The sequence below is a fragment of the Chelonia mydas genome, chromosome 1 (assembly GCF_015237465.2).
Source record: "Chelonia mydas isolate rCheMyd1 chromosome 1, rCheMyd1.pri.v2, whole genome shotgun sequence".
NCBI classification, from domain to species: Eukaryota; Metazoa; Chordata; order Testudines; family Cheloniidae; genus Chelonia; species Chelonia mydas.
Window position 1 is genome coordinate 61,459,386 of NC_057849.1, and position 19,018 is coordinate 61,478,403.

A 19,018-nucleotide genomic window follows, 5' to 3' on the forward strand; every position below is an offset into this window, starting at 1 on the left:
CTTTGTATGATCTGCAAACTTTATTAGCACACTCCCACTTTTTGTGCCGAGGTCAGTAATAAAACGATTGGTCCCAAAACTGATTCCTGAGGAACTCCACTGGCAACCTCCCTCCAGCCTGACAGTTCACCTTTCAGTAGGACCCACTGTAGTCTCCCTGTTAACCAATTCCTTACCAACCTTTCAATTTTCATATTCATCCCCATATTTTCCAATTTAACTAATAATTCCCCATGTGGCACAGTATCAAACGCCTTACTGAAATCTAGGTAAATTAGATCCACTGCATTTCCTTTGTCTAAAAAATCTGTTATTTTTCTCAAAGGAGGAGATCAGGTTGGTTTGGCACGATCTATCTTTTGTAAAACCATGTTGTATTTTGTCCCATTTACCATTGACCTCAATGTCCTTAACTACTTTCTCCTTCAAATTTTTTTCCAAGACCTTGCATACTATAGATGTCAAACTAACAGGCCTGTAGTTACCCAGATCACTTTTTTTTCCTTTCTAAAAATAGGAACTATGTTAGCAATTCTCCAATCATACGGTACAACCCCTGAGTTTACAGATTCATTAAAAATTCTTGCTGATGGGCTCGCAACTTCATGTGCCAATTCCTTTAATATTCTTGGATGAAGATTATCTGGGCCCCCCGATTTAGTCCCATTAAGCTGTTCAAGTTTCACTTCTACCTCAGATATTACCATATCTGCCTTCATATCCTTATTGTTAAATGGAAAAATGTACTGGTATAGCAGTGCAGCAGTAAAAACATAGTTACAAGTTAAATTTTACTCTGAACCCTAATTCTCACTTGCTTACAACTTTCTCAAAACCTCTTTTGTCAGACATTTCTCAAGCTTGGTTGCAACCCAAAACTGCTTAGTGTGTGTTTCTGAAAGTTTGAACAAATTCCAGCTATTCTTTATTATGCAGAAATGGGAGAGAAGCTTTTAAAAATCCCAGTATCACCTTTGTGGGCAGCTAGTGGGTTTGTTTTAAGATTTCATACTTGGTGCAAAGGTATTTCTAAATAGTAACTTGTCTTGTATGAATATATTTTGGTTTTCAGATACAGGGCCAGATATTGCCCTCCCATAGAAATAGCCCTGGGATGGGTATAAGAAACACAGTAAAGTTGGAGTTTACTTCAAATACTTTTCTAAGGGAAGTGTGAAGGAGCCACTGAGGAAAGAGGAATATGGCCACCCAGTCCCACAGATCCTGGAAACTTCTAGGGAAAGGGAATCTGTCATCCAGTGGAGGTTTAGCACCTTTTGCTAAAGATGAAGCAAAAACTTCTAGTAACATTGTTCTCTCCAGCACTCCTGGATGCAGTAGGTCTGCTCTAGTCTTATACAGGTATAACAGCTATTTGTCCCAACTCCGGCACAGCAACTCACTATGTACTGCCAGGGCCTTAATTGAGCCCTTGCTGACCGCTGAAAATTAGATCCAACGTGCATGTTGGTCCCTCTGACTCAGACATACTTGAATGCTTTCAGCTATCTCCTTAACAAACTGAACCGACTTGGATGTAACCGAAGTTAAAGACTAACTTTCAGACACTGTCAAGCTCTGTTTCAGCAGAGACTGCATGTAACTGTCAAAAGAATGAACCTGGTGGAAGGTAGTTTATTCTCTGCACTAAGCATATACTGCGAAGTTCTACTGAATGTCAAACCTGGGGAAAGTTGGACAGAAAATTAATTTAATAGGATTCTACATACTTAAGCAAAATTTATTGTATCGTGTAAGACAATGGTGTCTTCCCAAACACATACGTATATACTCGATCATAAGCTGGTTTGTTTATAAGCTGACCCCCCCCCGCCCCCCCGATGAATAAATAAGGAATGAATAAATAAGGAAAATTCATAAGCCAACCCTATAATTCCAGGGTCAGCAAACTTTGGCTTCTAGCACATCAGGATATGCTGCTGGCAGGCCGAGATGGTTTGTGTACCTCTAGTGTCTGCAGGCACGGAGGTAAACCTAAGTAAACAAAGTGTCCGGGCCCGCCAGCTGCTTACACTGATGGGCCGGGACAGCACCTGGTGGGGAATTTTTTTTGTGGGGGGGGAGATGCTGGGGGTCAGGGGAGTGACCCCCCACACACACACACTTCCCATTCTATCCCTTTCCACCTTAGCTAGGGCAGGCTAGGAAAGGATGTCTCTGGCCTGGCCGGAGCCTCTCTGGCAGCCTGGGCGGCATGGCTGCAGTGCACTCTGGCAGGCGGGGCTGGGTGGTGCGGCGCGGTGGCAGCCTGCCGGCCCCAGAGCTACAGTGTGGCCAGAAGCAGAGAGACTTTGGCCCCGCCTCTACTCTTCTGGCTTTGCTGGCTGTGCTGCCTCTCCTTGCCCCCTCTGTTGGGGGAGAGGCTGTATCCCACCTCTCCCTTCTCTATACCTGTTCATAAGCTGACCCCCTTCTCTGATACTTCCCTTTTTTATTAAAAAAAATTTGGCTTATGAACAAATATATACGGTACTAGTTAAAAGAATCTTCTACCATACAGAATATAAGGAACCTGGGAAAATAATAAATGAATCATTGAATAATGTAGTGATAATGCTTTCAGGATACTTTTTGTGCTGTGCTGTATTGCACATTAACTTTACTGAGTAATGTGAAGATACGTGTGACATCTCATCTTGTTATGACATTAACTCAGGTTACTGTATCACCTTTTGTAAACCCATTTGAGATAGGCTTGGAGGAAAAGTGCTACATATAAAGTACAGAATATATTATTCTTGGGCCTGATCCTGCCTATATTTTTATACAAAATGGGAGGTCAGAATGTTAACACCTTATTTGCTGCTAACCATGAGGTTGCAATAGTTTATCATACATCACCATGTACTCATAGACACATAGACTTTAAGGTCAGGAGGGACCATCATAATCATCTAGTCTGATCTCCTGCACATTAAAGGCCACAGAACTCAACCACCCACTCCTGAAATAGACCCCTAACCTCTGGCTGAGTTACTGAAGTCCTCAAATCATGGTTTAAAAACTTCAAGTTACCATTTACAGTAGTTTAAACCTGCAAGTGACCTGTGCCCCATGCCGTAGAAGAAGGCAAAAATCCCCCAGGGTCTCTGCCAATCTGACCGGGGGGGGGGAAATTACTTCCCTACCCCAAATATGATGATCAGTTAGACTCTGAGCATGTGGGCAAGATCCACAAGGCAGATACCTGGGAAATAATTCTCTGTAGTAACTCAGAGCCCATCACATCTAGTGTCCCATCTCCAGCCACTGGAGATTTTTGCTACTGGCACTTGCCGATGGGCCACCTGCCATTGTAGGCAATTTCATCATACCATCCCCTCCATAAATTTATCAAGCTCAGTCTTGAAGCCATTTAGGTTTTTTGCCCCTACTGCTTCCTTTGGAAGGCTGTTCCAGAACTGCACTCCTCTGATAGGTAGAAACCTTCACATAATTTAAAGCCTAAACTTGTTGATGGCCAGTTTATATACATTTGTTCTTGTGTCCACATTGGCACTTAATTTAAATAAATACCAGGGAGAGAAAGGAGTTCTCCCTCTGATGTATTTATAGAGCTCAATCGTATCTCACCCTCAGCCTTCTTCTGGTTAGGCTAAACAAGCCAAGCTCTCTGAGTCTCCTCTCATAAATTAGGTTTTCAATTCATCAGATTATCCTAGATCCCCTTCTCTGCACCTGTTCCCGTTCAAATTCCTCTTTCTTAAACATGGGACACCAGAATTGCGCACAGTATTCCAGATAAGTTCTCACCAGTGCCTTGTATAATGGTACTAACACTTCCCTGTCTCTATTGAAATACCTTGCCTGATGCATCCTAGGATTGCATTAGCCATTTTCACAGGCACATCACATTGACGGCTCATAGTCATCCTGTGATCAACCAGTACATCCAGGTCTTTCTCCTCTTCTGTCACTTCCAACTGATAAATTCCCATCTTATAGCAAAAATTCTTGTTGTTACTGCAAAGTCATGCATTTAGGGACTATTAGATTTCATCCCATTCTATTATTCCAGTTTACAAGGTCATCCAGATCTTTTTGTAGGATATTCCGGTCCTCCTCCATATTTGCAAAACCTCCCAACTTTGTGTCATCTGCAAATTTTACTAGTGCACTCTCACTTCTTGTGCCAACGTCAGTAATAAAAATGTTAAATAGATGCTTTTTTTATTTTTTGTGTGTGTGCCCAAGACCTATACAAACACCAGAATACCTCCCACCCCCAAACTCCCCTTACAAATTCCCACTCAATCTCCCCTGTTTACAGCTCTGTTTGCTTCACTTGTGCCACTGTCTGGCTATTTGGCTGCCTTTCTAGGCTCCCTAATCAGGACTCTGCTTCTCTGACTGCCCACTGTCCCCTACCAGCCTCTACAAACTGAAGGAAAAAACCACATACACAAATCCACAAAAAACTCACTCCCTGCCCCTAAGTGTACTGGTGGGACTAGTGAGCATGTTGCATACCATATGGAGAATCTTGTATTGTGGCTCTGTTTCAAACAGTGGGTGGGGTTAGACCAACAATCTATCCAGATATTAGCATCTCCCACTGCAATGAAGTCTCTTTCTAGCTTACAGAAAAGATCAAACTGGGGTGTGTGGTGGGGTGTGTTTTCTCCCAGTGGCATTGTCAGCTCCAGGAAGCCATGTTAGAGCGGAATGAGGTGGTCTCTTCACATTCTTTGGATGTTTGTACAGATGACAGCACTGCTTTCATCATACTCTAAAGAAGTCTTAGCTGCTGCTTATTTGGTCTAGAAAGGTGCATGTGGCTCTAGCCTGACTGGCAGCATCTGTTGTGCAGTGCAGGCATGCTTCTGCTGACTTGCAAATTATAGTAGTACATACTGGAATTTCTGTTCCATTTAAAAATCCAGAGCTTTTACCATACAAGAGAATTACATTGAAAGAACATTTACATTGCAGAATGAAGCCCTCAAAAGTCAGAAAAGGCCTGACTTTTGAGGGCTTTACTTGGCAGCTAAACGACACTAAAGGAACCTTTCTTTTGTATGTACAGACTTTTTTTCAGGTCTGGACTTCAGACTGTCTTCATTATTGAGGTTATGCTGCGGTTCCCCCAAGACCTCTTCCACTTGGTTCCCCAAAAACTCAGACTCCAGTCTCATCTCTCAAGTTCTTTTATTTGGCATACAGCAAAGCTACACTGAACTGATGAGTCTCAAATGCCCAGCGTGGATGCAGGGTACATCATAAATCCAATGTCCCAAAACAAAAATCTTCTACCAACACTAGTTTCTAACTGTACATTGTATCATATTCGTCATGATTGGCTTGGTTGCTTTTCAGTAATCAATTGCTGTGCAGCATGCGCTGGCCGCTCATGCATAATCTGACCTCTCCCTTGTCTTAGGCTTGTTTACGAATACCAAGGTGTTCCTGCTGGTCTTAGCTGGCCATCCTGCTTCCAGCATACTGCTTGTTATGTGATGCTGTTGCAAATAAAGCAAATGCAATTTTGGTTTGCATTTACAGAGGCATAGCACGCAAGTTACATGAGGTGATAATACTGCTGTACTTGGCATTGGTTAGGCCTCATCTGGAGTACTGTGTCAAATTTGGTCACCGCTGTATAGAAAGGATGTAGAGAAACTGGAAAGGATCCAGAGGCACGTGACCAAGATGTTCAAAGGGATGGAATGCAAGCCATATGAGCAAGGCTGAAGGAACTGGGTATCTTTAGTTTGGAAAAGAGGCAATTAAGGCGGGGCGGACATGACAGTGGTCTTCAAATATTTGAAAGTCTGCCATAAAAAAGATGGAGAAAAATTGTTCTCTTTTGCCACAGAGAGTAGGACAAGACAAAATGGGTTAAAACTACAGCAGAGCAGATTTAATCTGAATCTCAGGAAAAACTTCCTAACAGTGAGACAATGGAAACAGACTATCTAGGGAAGTCATGGAATCGCCTTCACTGGAGGTTTTCAAAAAGAGTCTGGGTAGCCATCTGTCTTGAATGGTTTAGACCAGAGGTGGGCAAACTACGGCCGGTGGGCCATATCCAGCCCGTGGGACTGTCCTGCCCGGCCCTTGAGCTCCCAGCCGGGGAGGCTAGCCCCCGCCCCTCCCTGGCTGTCCTCCCTCCCCCGCAGCCTCAGCTCTCTGCACTGCCAGCGCTCTCGGCGGCGTGGCTGGCTGCTGCCGCGCCGCGTGGCTGCAAGCTCCCGCTGCTCTGAGCGGCATGGTAAGGGGGAAGGGAGTGGGGGGGTTGGATAAGGGGCAAGGTGTTCTGGGGGGGAAGTCAGAGGATGGGGCAGTTGGATGGGGTGGCGGTTCTGGGGGGGCAGTCAGGGGATGGGGAACGAGGGCATTGGATAGGCATGGGAGTCCTGAGGGGCCTGTCAGGAGACGGGGATGTGAATAGGGGTCAGGGCAGTCACGACACAGGGAGCAGGTGGGGTCCCAGGGTGGAGGTTAAGGACGGGGGGTGCCGGGAGGGGGTGGTCAGGACAAGGGGGGGGGGGGGGTTGGATTGGTCGAGGATTCTGAGGGGGCAGTCAGGGGGTGGGAAGTGGGAGGGGCAGTCGGGGCGGGGGCCGGGCTGCTTGGGGAGGCACAGCCTTCCCTACCTGGCCCTCCGTACAGTTTCACAACCGCAATGTGGCCCTCGGGCCAAAAAGTTTGCCCACGCCTGGTTTAGACCCAACAAATCCTGCATCATAGCAGGAGGGTAGACTAGATCAGGCCCTCCGGGACTCCCACACCTATCCAACACCCCCTGTTCCCCATCCCCTGACCATCCCCCTGCCAGAACCTCCACCCCATCGAACCGCCCCCTGTCCCCTGACTGCCCCGCCCCCTTACCATGCCACTCAGAGCAGCAGGAGCTCGCAGCCGCCCGGCCAGAGCCAGCCACGCCACCCAGAGCACTGGTGGCGCAGTGAGCTCAGGCTGCGAGGGAGGGAGGACAGCACGGGAAGGGCTGGGGTTAGCCTCCCCAGCTGGGAGCTCAAGGGCTGGGCAGGACGGTCCTATGGGCCAGATGTGGCCCGTGGGCTGTGGTTTGCCCACCTCTGGACTAGATGACCTTGTGATCCCTTCTAACTCTATAATTGTAAGAAGTAGAGAGTAAGGTCCAGATCCTCAAGGGTATTTATGCTCCTAACTTCCATTCATTTCAATGGAAGTTTGGAACCTAAATATCTTAGGTCAAGATCTTCAAAGTGAAGTGCCCAGGGTCACACAAGGAGTTTATTGCAGAGCCAGGAATTAAAGCCCCGTTTCCGGACTACAAGAATATCCTTCAATTCATAATGGGTGACAATCACCTTAGAGGCTGCCTCCCATGGTGACTTGCAATGCCAGGTGCAATCTTCAAGGTCACTCTGGATATATCTGAGCCTGAATAATATGGTACAATGTAATACCACCTTCTCACAAAGTTAAGCCCAAGTCTTCTCTTTGACAATGTCTTGTTTTCATTCACTCTTTTATATGGTTTCCTGATACCTCAGTGTTGGGTGCTTTGGAAAGTGGATGGATAGGCTGATCTCCGAGTATAAATAGGCAGAAATATAAAACAGACCAAAAGAGAGCAGCTCTCTTACATAGCCAGGTACACATCCAATAATACAGAGCTTGAAAAAACTGGTGAAGGAAATGTAGATGATTTTGAAGGCTTTTCTTATTTATAGATGCCAGACGGTATAACCGTGGCATACATGTATGCCCAAGATACAGTATTGTGTTAAGAATTTAGAGCTTCAAATGCAGAGTTTGTCCGAATACCATAAGGTGAATATTCCAAATATAGTGCCTGAATTTCACCAACAGAAGCTCTATTCACTAGCCTGCCAAAGCAGTCTATTCAAAAGTCATAAAACAAAGAAAATAAAATATGAACCCAAATAGGATTTATTTATTTTATTGTACAAGACCACTCCTAGTGTCCTTGCCAGTTCTCAGGGCTCTGTGATATGTAATTCAAACAGCAGGCCAGTAACAAATTTTCCTCACAAGCGCAAACCCAAACCTGACCAGACTGTAAATAAAGACTGCTAAAGAGAGAGTCACAAGCACTCCAAAACTGCTTTCAGCCTTGAGAATCTTTTGTTTGCTCTCTTTCACCAGTCTTCTTCACTTTGTTCATTTGCTCCTGATTATTTTAAGCATTGTCAATTATTTAGCTAACAGGCAGAAAACTAGGCTTTTATAGACATCCAAAGGGACTCTCCCGAGTGTAATAATGAAGGCAGTTTATTGAACGCCTGTGAGGTTGCTTTCTAATTGTACACATTAATCTGCCCGTGCAAGCTGGCTGAAAATATAGAAGCAGATTGCATGTGCAGATGGAACACACGCAATGGTTTGTATGGAAAGACCTCGGCAATAAACTTTTTCAAAATTGTCCTTTCCTTGAAAATTGGATTTATGGTGACTCTTTTACAAATAATAAATGAAACTTCATATCTGGAAATAACTTTCCCTATATTAGTTTTGCTGCCCCCTTCCCCTCTCCCTCCATTTCAGCCCACTGTGGCGAATGGACCCTAAACCATTACATTAATTCAAGGGTTGACTATTTAAAAAAAATAAGTTGGTGGAAAAGAGAATTGGCGGGGGGGTGCTATTTTATTATATTTACCTTTTTAATTCTATACTTTGCTAGCCTGATGCTAAAAGTGAGAGTACCATATTGTTGATAGGTGTGGTGTTTAGAATTTAAACTGTCAATGTACAATGGCTACATTTAGGAATATTATTCCATCTGAAGATACCTCAGTTCTGCTGTTCAGATTACAGTAACAGGCCCTATTTTGCTTTTAGATGTCTGTATAATTGCCAAAGAAGTCAATGGGAGCGTTGTGAATTTGGGGTCAGATTTTTGGCATGCAGTTATTGGAAAAAGGGGTTGGTGACAAGATTTTTCTCCTTCCATTAAAGGGCACAGAGAGTACTTTCAGCACCTTGCAGGACTGAGTGGGTGTTTTGGTCATGTCCACTTCACCTAATAGCTTTCCAACAAAAGATGATTGCAGGCACATGCATCTGGTCATAACAGCATGCTTGCAGCATTCCCAATTTGTTGTTAAAACCAGCACAAAGTCTATGGGATAAATTCACTTTTGTAGCAGGAGTAGAGTGTAGCGAAGACAACTGCATGTTCTGGGCTTATAGGAGCAGCTTCACCTGAGGGCAGATCCACTGTCATGGAAGGCAGTGATGGTAGTCTCCTGCCTCCCATGGTGGGAGAAGATGGATATCACAGTGGATACCGCCTCCTGTAGTGGCACTGCTGAAGGACACTTTCTAAGGGGGCGTGCCAAACTAATACCACACTACTGGGTCTCATTACTTCATCCAAGATTACTGGGCATTAAAAGAAACTGGGGGAGGGCAATATTCTCCTCTGTCAATTTGTCTATATATGAGAGACCTACACAGAAAAGTAGGAGGAGGAAGAATTAGAAAACTGTTCAAAAGCCACAAATTGGCAGAAAGCTTGGTTAGCTGAAAAAACTTGTAACTGCTCAAGTACTCAGTGGCTTCAGCTGGAGTGGAGTTAGAGCAACTCTGATCATTCATGAAAACCCCAACCTTAAAATTGAGCTATGGCTCCATTGGAGGCCTCTTTCCCCATGTCTCTTAAAGTAGGCTCCCTGGGAGAGTCAGTGAATCAATACAACTCCCATCTGGCCTGGTTCTACTCTCTGGGCTTGGCTCAGCCCCATTCAGGGCTGCAGCAGTAGCTAATTCCAGCTGCCCCTCTGGGGCAGGATGTGCAGGCAGCATCCATGGCTGAGCTCTCATTCCTGGTGGGTTTTCTGTTGCTTGAGACCACAACTTCAGTTTCACCAGCCATGAATAAAGCCTCTGAGGGAACCAGACTAAGCATGTTGATTCTGATGGAGCAATGCAGGAAACTGTGTGTGTGTATATATGAATTTAGCTGTATAATAGTGGTATCTGGAATGAAACTTAAATATGTGATTACAAGAAGTCCCATTATTACATGGTAAAGGCCAGATAAGAAATATGCATGCAGGCCAGGAAAAAATATCTAGAACGCTGTTCATGGGGGACTTTAACTACTCTCCAGTTGGACCAGAAGAGAAATTGTAGAATGAGTAGGATGAGCATTGTAAAATGACAGAGCAGGCATGTTATCTGATAGCTGTTCCCCTTGTTCTTCTTCCCCAGACATTCCTACTGTCTTGGTACTCCATTGTTATTTTATGTCTCCAATTGGCATGCAGGCTTCTCTGGTCAGGGATCATGTATTTTATCTGTTCTGGGAGATATCTAGCACACCTTGGGGTGCTGTTAGAATAATGGAATAAAGCTGCATTGCTGGAGATCCCACAGTCTGAGCAGGCAATGAGTTCAGAAGTTGTTTTATTTTGTTAATAAAAAGGTGTGATTTTAAAAAATGAAGGTAGAGATTACTGAAAATCATAGGGAGAAATAAATCCTAGCATCAGATTTGTGATGGATGTGAAGGTACTGTGGAGAATATACCAACTTTTAAAAAATAGATAATGGTAGCTTACTCTCCACTGATTAAAGAAACAATATTAATAGCCATTAGTTTCATTCAGAACTAACAATTAAAAATACAATAGAAGGGTGGTTGTTTTGTAATATTTTAACATAGCTCTGGAAAGTGTTGTCCATGGAGGTTTTTTCATAGGCATGTAAAATATCCCACTTTAAAAAAAAAATAAAAAAAAAATCATTGTAAAGGGCAGGTAAGGAAATTTGTGCCCAGGCTGAAAAATATTGTGACTGCTTTTCAGGGCAGTTTATCACCAGACAAGGTGCCCAATTCAGCATCCTTTTCTCATACACTGAATTGTTAAATATGCACTTACAGGCTTTTCAAGATTGGGTCTTTTGTTGTCACCTCTTTAACTATTGGATCTACAATGACATTTAAGTGATTAATCACAGTAAAATAAAAGGAATTGGCAAGAACTGAACTCCGTGATTGTCATGTTCCTGTACCAGATATTGACTGGCTATAGAGCCTGTGTGTGTGTGTATGTGTGTGTACACACACACACACACACACACCACACACACACACCACACACACCACACACACACACCACACACACACACACACACACACACACACACACACCAGCTGTGGTCATCATATGATCTTTGAATGCTCTGCCTGGTATGGCTGTGGTTCTTTTAAATAAGGTATTTTTACACACAGCACCACCTAATGGCTGAACAATATAATAGTTTAGCATTCCATTTCATCCCCTTTAATTTCTACATTCCTACCATTTACACTATCGTGTTGTCTTTGAAGTTCAGTATGGAACAGTCTGTTAAGTGTGTCTGAATCTTACTGGTTTTCTAATTACATGACCCAAACGCATAACAACTTGGTCATCTGGCTGTCCATTAGTTGCAATGACTGGCTGAGGTCAGTTTGGAATCCTTGAGACTTCATCATCTTGTTCTGCATCCCCTGTCTGTAGGGTTTGCTCTGATTGTTCTTTCTGAGGAACAAACTGTAGATGTTAGTGGTTTCTGTTGAATGTTCCACTCGATCTCATTCTCATACAATATGGGCGCTGAATTATTTTTTCTTTACGGCAGCTGGATTTGGCCATCCTTTTTCTCCATCCAATCTGACGTGATCTTGATCACTAGGTTCTAGACCTGGCCGCTCTTTAAATGTTGTCTGTTTGCTTGTAAAAGTGTTCATAGACTCTTTTTTTTCCTTTTGAGACAGATTCTAACTTTGGAAAAGAACAGTAGTTCTGAATTGTCTTCCCATTGAGAGTTGTGCTGGACTGTATCCAATAGCTGATATTGGTGTTGATGTGCAATTCAGAAAAGCAAGGAATGGATCTTGCTGCTGCAAGGTTTTCTTGGCTGTCTATACAAGCTCTCTCAGCTTCTTCATTCACTTGTGGGCAATGTGGACTGTTAGTAATATGAATAAAATCACATTTCATTCAGAATGACTTAAATTCTGCCACAGTGAATTGTGATCCATTGTCTGTCCATCATGAGTTGTTCTGGAATACCGAAGTGAGCAAAAGTGCACTGCAGTTTCTCAATAACACTGAGATGTTCGGTCTTTCGAATACATTCATTTCGTTATAACTGGAAAAATAGTCCGCAATGACTAGGTCAACCAGTCTTTTGAATTTTCATAAATCTGCATTTAGTCTCTTCCAAGATCTCTCTGGTAGAGATGTGTGTACACTGACTGACCCAGAATCGTCACTTAAGTTGATTTTTCACTGGATCTCCTTTCAAAAGTCCAATATCATCAAATCCTCCACAGAGTTCTTTCTTCTTTGTTACTAGTCTCATCATGGCTGCTACACTCCAGCTGGGGAGGTTATTGGCCTTTGATTACATGCACTCTGAATGCATAGCTTTTTGTTTTTTGTAAGTTGTTTCTGTGGTGAACTGGCTCATGCAGTTCGGAATAGCTCCAGGACCAGCTAGAGCTTTGTCATGTGACTGAAACTCTGGGAGGGCTTGAAAGTGACTGTACGTCCCTTCTGAGATGACTGTGACACCAGCTCCTCTGTCACTTTTAAAGTCAACAGTCTTGCTATGAATATTCAATTTCACTCTCCAGGCAAGCTCTGTCATACGTGATTGATCCCAGAAACAGTGGCTCTTGATTGTCTGTAATATGAGTCAACTTCCTGACCATTATGGTGAGGCAAACAAAGGTAAAAAATGTCCATATTTCGTGCATGTATTATGTCATGCGCCTCTAGTTGGACATACGTCCTCTTTTGGGATATGACTTTTTCCATACCTTTTGCACTTAGGCTGGAATTTGTCCCTCTTAGTCTGGGAGTTCTCTCCTTTCCTCAGGGGTTTTATTATAGTAACTTTTCACATGCAAGTGTCTGTTTATAGCTTCTAAGCCAGTATCAGTTTCAATTGTAGCTGTTGTGAAAGGTTTTTATCTGTAAACCCAGTAACCATCAAGTCTTATATTTTCATGGTTTGCATTTCCAAAATCAGTTTTCAGGCAATGTATGCAGAGTTCTTATAAAACATTCAACATTTTCCCCTGGTTCTTGAATTCTCAGGCGAAAACATGCTCCTTCATAAACCACATTTCTGAGGTATAAAATATGCACCAGAAATAGTCAGAACTCTTTCCTAGTCATCTTTGTGGCAGTCTTCATTAAAGTCAAAGGAATTAAAGATCTGGTCTGCCAGCTTCCCCATAATATAAATTAAAGAAGATACCTGTATATTTCTAGTTTCTTTGTGAGACTTGGTAGCAATGTAAAATCTTGAAAAATAATGTTTCCAGTCTGTCCATTCTGGAGTTTGTCAAAGTTGAAGTTGTCTGGAGCACTGAAGAGTGGCATGTTAATGAGATCCTACATCTCTGCTAACTCTGCATTGTTGCTATTTTTCTTTTGTTTCTGTTCTTAATTTACTCCTGACACCATGTCATGTGCTTCTGTACCAGATATGGACTGGCTACAGAGCTTGCTTGTACACACCAGATATGTTTGTAAAAAGTCCTTTAATGTTCTGCAAGGTATGGCTGAGGTAAGCTTAGATAAGGTATTTTTACACACTACCTCCCAGTGTCTGAACAGTATAATACAGTTTAACATTCCATTACAATGATGATTAGAAATTTTAGGTGATACTGCAGTCAGATCAGAGTTTAGAGGTCTGACAATATTGATCCAGTTGTAGGACTGGGGCCTAAATCTCTTGTAGATCATGATTTTGTTGGGAGTACCAATAATATGCTGAAAATTCAATGGACTTTATTACACGGCTTTCTATAATCCCTCCTCTGACTAGAAATCTAGGGGTTTTTATTAGTTTTAAAAAATTACATAGAATATTTAAAATTACTCTTTGTACAGTTTGAAGATGAGGAATCTGACAGTTAGGGCCTGCAGCAAGCATGCATACTTGTGTGTGTGTCTTGCAGTAGGAACTTTCATTTTGAGCACACAGCACTGGGTAATATGATAGCATATACTGTGCAAATACAAAGGCATTGCACTTCTGTGACTTGAGTTACAGTTGCAACACAGAATTCTGTGTTGCTGCATGTGATCTTGAATTTCTTTCTAACACTTACTTATTTAAAAGCAGCTCAGTTGAGTTTCTTTTAAAAGGTATTTTATTTTCTATACCCTTATGCTGAGGATTGTGACCTTGACTGTGGCTTAAAGCCACAGCCTTGGGTTAGAAGCTACTAGTATGGAAGTGTACCATCTCAGTGGGAGCTCTGGGACTGCCACCACTATAATGGTTGCACGCATGGGAGGCTGGCTCTGGGTCTGTGCCATTTCTGCAGGGAGATTAATGCCTCCTGAGCTGCTGAACTATGCATAAGGGAGGTCCCATTCAGGTCTCTGCACACCTTGGTTCCCTGTGTATTGTGTAGCATAACTCTACATATAGGATAGGCTCACACAGTAATGCACGTACAGCTAAGTTTACTGTGACACAGTTGAAGTTGCCATGGCATTTGTGTGACTTTAAATCTCAACTGTATTGTTGTACTAATGGGTTTTTTAATTTTGGTTTTTCCCCCCCATTAAGAGCCTCTAAACAATGGTTTCCTTTTGTATCTATTTACTATGAGCTCTGGACACACTCTCCTTCAGCTGACATCAGCTCCCTCATTGCACCCAAAGGGACTGTCTTGGGACCAGCACTTATTAGATTTTGTAGAAATAAGCTTTTCAAAGACTGAAACCAATAAGAGTTTCTAGGAATTTTTAAATTATTCCAGTGGAAACAGTTTTTAAAAAACAACTCACCCTTCCTGTGATATCAGCAACACCCCAAAATGCAGTGTTCTGTAAGTGCATGGGATCATGAAAGTAAAATTGATTAGAAATATGAAGGGAGGTTGATCAGATAAGCTTTGGCATTTCTCCCAGCTTGAGAAGTAAAAATGAAGTAATCAAATTCGTAAGTCAAATTCACTCTTGCTGTCTATAGATTATTCGATGTAAGAGATTTCAAAGTGTTGCTTGTTAACAATATAAAAATTTTGTGGGGATTTTTCATTTTTTTTGGTTGGTTGGTTGTCACCATGCCTCCGTGGGTCACAACTGAGAATATCAAATTCAGGACAAACCCCTGAGAAATAGGGCAGATACCCGCCCCCCCCAAACTGGTAGTTATTCTCCCATAAGATATACCAAACCAGCAACAAAGGTAAACTTCTGTTTCATCACACTGGCTAACAAGAAGTCAGAAAAGCAGTTTCCTCTAGACATTCCAGTCCTTGTATAACCACCAAAAACACTAGACTTAAAGATGAATGGTTATTTAAAACCAATTTCATCAAATAAAATGTTCTTCTGATCCCAAAGGACTAGCCACATACCCAGGCCAATATACAACTCAGATCTTACCCAGTAATCACGCTGTTGCCAATCCTTTAGTATCTAAAATCTAAAGGTTTATTTATAAAAAGAAAGAAAGGTGAGAGTTAAAATTGGTTAAAGGAATCAAATACATACAACAATTGCAAAGTTCTTGGTTCAGGCTCGTAGCAGTGATGGAATAAACTACTGGTTTAAGTCAAGTCTCTGGTTGCTTCCAAATCATTGGAAGGTCTTCGATCCCTTGGTTAGAATGCTCCCATTAGTGTAAGTTCATAGTCCAGAGGTTTGAGCAGGAAAGAGGCAAAATGGAGGTGTTTTCAGGGCCTGCCATGTGGAGGGAAACCTATTGTTTCAAACAAAGCCCTCAGCACAGCTAGTGGGAAAATTACAAGTAGAAAGAACGTGTTTGGAGTCACATGGGCAAGTCACATGTCCATGCATGATTTCGCTTAGTCACCAGAGGCCATTACCACTTGTTCACATGAAAGTCCATCAAGCGTAGATGGGCGTCTTCCATAGTCCATTGTGAGTTAAGTGTCCCTTGATGGGCCACTTAACTTGAATAGCCCCTTCAAAATGTGCAGGCTAAATACCTTGTGGGTGTTACCGCAGGAGCAAACATATTTGAAATACAGATACAGAGCCAATACTCATAACTTCAAATACAAAAATGATACATGCATACAAATAGCCTAATCCTAGTCAGGAAATCATAACCTTTCCATAGACACCTTACTTGACATAATTTGTACAAGATTTTTTGCAATTAAATAACAGTGGTAGCAACAATGATCTACATGGTCATATTTAATCAGATAACATCACAGGTTGGGTTTGTTAAAATAGTGTATATTATTTTGATGTTACACTGTCCCTCTTAAAGTTGTAAAACACTCTAGAGAAACAGGGCCAAATTCTCTGCTGGTGTAACTCAAATTAAGCCAAAGAGCTACACCAGTAGAGAGCTCAGCTCACAGCTTTGATTACTAATAAAAACAGGAAACTACCAGTATAGAAAAAACAAACCTGCTATGACACTATTTGGATGCTGCTTGGCCTCTCCAGGTTCTCTTTCCTCTTTACTATGTTAAAAGCCTCTTGACTACGTTGAAGTTCATCTTGGGTTTGAAATGACTACACCAGTAATTCAACACAGTGTCAAAATAAGCTAGTGTGCTCTTCACAGTAAATACAAAGAAATCAGCAGCATTTAAAGATGAAAAACAAATCTGGAGGGTGGGGTGGAGGGAAGAATCAGACGAGCATAGAGCAAGATCCTGACCTTACTGCTGTGACTCCTGCTTTTATCATTAGCAGGACTCAGTAATAAGCACTATTCTTTGCGTTTTTAAAAAAAAAAAATTCGTAAGTGGCTCAGTCTGTAAAGAACAAAGTGGCTGAATGGTGCATCTAGCATGCAGCTGCCAGAATCCATATGCAATAGGCCACAAAATGCTGCAGTTGTCTTACATATTAGCTACACTATTTCTAGTCTGTTGCGTTTGGGCACAGATGTTTGGGCACAAAAGCCTGAAAATGTACAGATGCCAGTGGAGTTTTCATATTCATTTCTAAGCTTAGTTAAGCTAAGAAGTGCATATTATCTCTTTAATTTTGTGTGTGGGAGGAAGGGCTTCTTTTGCATATGGTCTCCTTCTAAACACTATAAAACCTATGAGAGCAGGCTGTACTTTAAGTTGCCATATATTTCTTTATGAAACTATAATCTGCCACAGTGTATCCCAAATCCATATCTGTTTTTTCAGGTGTTTTTAAAAAAAAATGCGCTTATGAATGCGTCTAGGCACAGCTATGAAAAAAATCATAGTGCAGCACAAGGTTAAACTCATTAGATTGCCACAAATCATCACACATGTTCTCACCACCCAATCACACCTGCATGCAGAGACTTGAATAACAGGTATGCCAGGCAACTTGTGGTGGAGGTCTGGAAATGCCTCCATGAAGATCTTTCCTCGGCAAAATCTGGCTTCATTTTTATATTGCCTCTGCGTGGCTACCATGACTGAGCATGTGAATCAACTATTTGCCTAATGGAATGAAATTAAGCACATAGTTACATGTTTTGAAAATCAGGTCCAGGGTTCGTGTGTTGATAAATTCATCCGTTTGACCAACAGACCTATCCACAGAGACTATGATGTACAGCTTTATTGCAATTCAAGACAAGAATAACTTCTAATAAATTGGATTTTATTTAACCCAGTAGAGAGACTAAAGAATCTGATGTAAGGGTGCATTGTACTAAGCATGAAGAAAAATACTTTAAAATGATCTTGTCATTTAAGATGCTGGTGGGAGGGTTTAGAACGAAGGATTCAGGTAAGCAATATATGCTGCTGATGGTGAAATCTGATAGAATGTATATCAGAATAAGAATTGAAAATGGTAGAGAGAGAGAGAGAGGCCCCTTTAACACAGGAATAGGTCCTTTTTCTCTTTCAAACAAATCACTCCCAACAAATGCTTTATCCACCATATCACTTCATGTTCCACTTCATTCTTTCTAGCTCTCAAACCTTTTGTTCCAGCTATGGTGCTTTTCTGTTCTTGCACGATAAATCTAGGTTAGAATCTAGGGGTGCAATTGTAGGCTTTATTTATATTTCAAGAAAGCACTAACAATTCTGTTTGGGTTTCTCTGTAGCAAAACTACTGAACTATTGGACAGATTGGACTTGGGTTTGCCAAAGAGAAACTCCTATCAAATGGCTAATCCTAGCCCAGAATCTACAGCATGGGTAAGTCCTACTATGGAATATGAAACCTCCTCTGTAATGTTCTGCCAATGCTACCAACAGTACAATGTTAATGTTTCATTTAGTTTAACATACTGCACAGACTCAATGCAATGCATATCATGGAATTTTGTTTTGGAAGGATGGCTACAGCCTCACAAACCCTTCCCCTGCATTGCGCGGACTGGCTTCGTTATTCATAAATCCATCCCTGATCATTCAAGAGCCAGATTTTCCCAAATGCTCAGTATCTCCTAAAAAGTTGACCTTAACTGAAGTGTGCAGCACCCAGCAGTTCCCACTGAGAGCAACTAACCCTTCTGGTTGCTAAGCCCTTTTGAAAACCTGGCTATTTCATTTAGATACATAAATGGAAGCTGCTGGGCGCTGAGTTATTTTAAAAATCCAGCCACAGGAGTAAAGTCTACTCTCCAGTATCTCCTAGAAAAATTATTCTAAAACTAACTTGGGTGGGCTGTCCCATTTCTGAACTGATCTGATATCTTATCTCAGAATATCACTACTCTAATCAGCCACCAGTAACTGATCAGAATAACTGCTCTTTACATCTTTCCTGAGGGTTGTTTTTTTTTCTACATTCTTAACAAGGGAAAAACCACCTCATCGTTTGTCTAATCAATAATTCCTGAAGTGTTCTCAGCTCTTTGGGCTGCCCTGCTTCAGGAAGCATGTGCTGTGGGGAGTCATTATGCCAGTGTTTGTAGAGCCATGCCCAGATTACAGGTGGGGCGACGGGCAACAGATCAGCTACTGTGTGCAGAAAGAAATTACAGCTGGTTGCTACATACCCTGGAGTCAGCAAAGCTTGGAAACGTTTATTGACTAGCTCATATGCCATAGAGGCTTTAGGGTCTGCTGAATCTTAAGTGTCAGCTACTA

The 19,018-nt window shown here is 42.1% G+C and overlaps 1 protein-coding gene across 3 annotated transcripts in view; it reads left to right on the forward strand.

Annotated features, from left to right (window-relative positions):
- EPSTI1 (epithelial stromal interaction 1) overlaps positions 1-19,018 on the forward strand; it is an 81,275-nt gene that overhangs the window by 35,556 nt on the left and 26,701 nt on the right. For all 3 annotated transcript variants that reach the window (XM_037894635.2, XM_037894641.2, XM_043533331.1), the window contains one exon: positions 18,028-18,121. In XM_037894635.2, the coding sequence (XP_037750563.1) occupies positions 18,028-18,121 (94 nt within the window). The remainder of the gene's footprint in view (positions 1-18,027; positions 18,122-19,018) is intronic.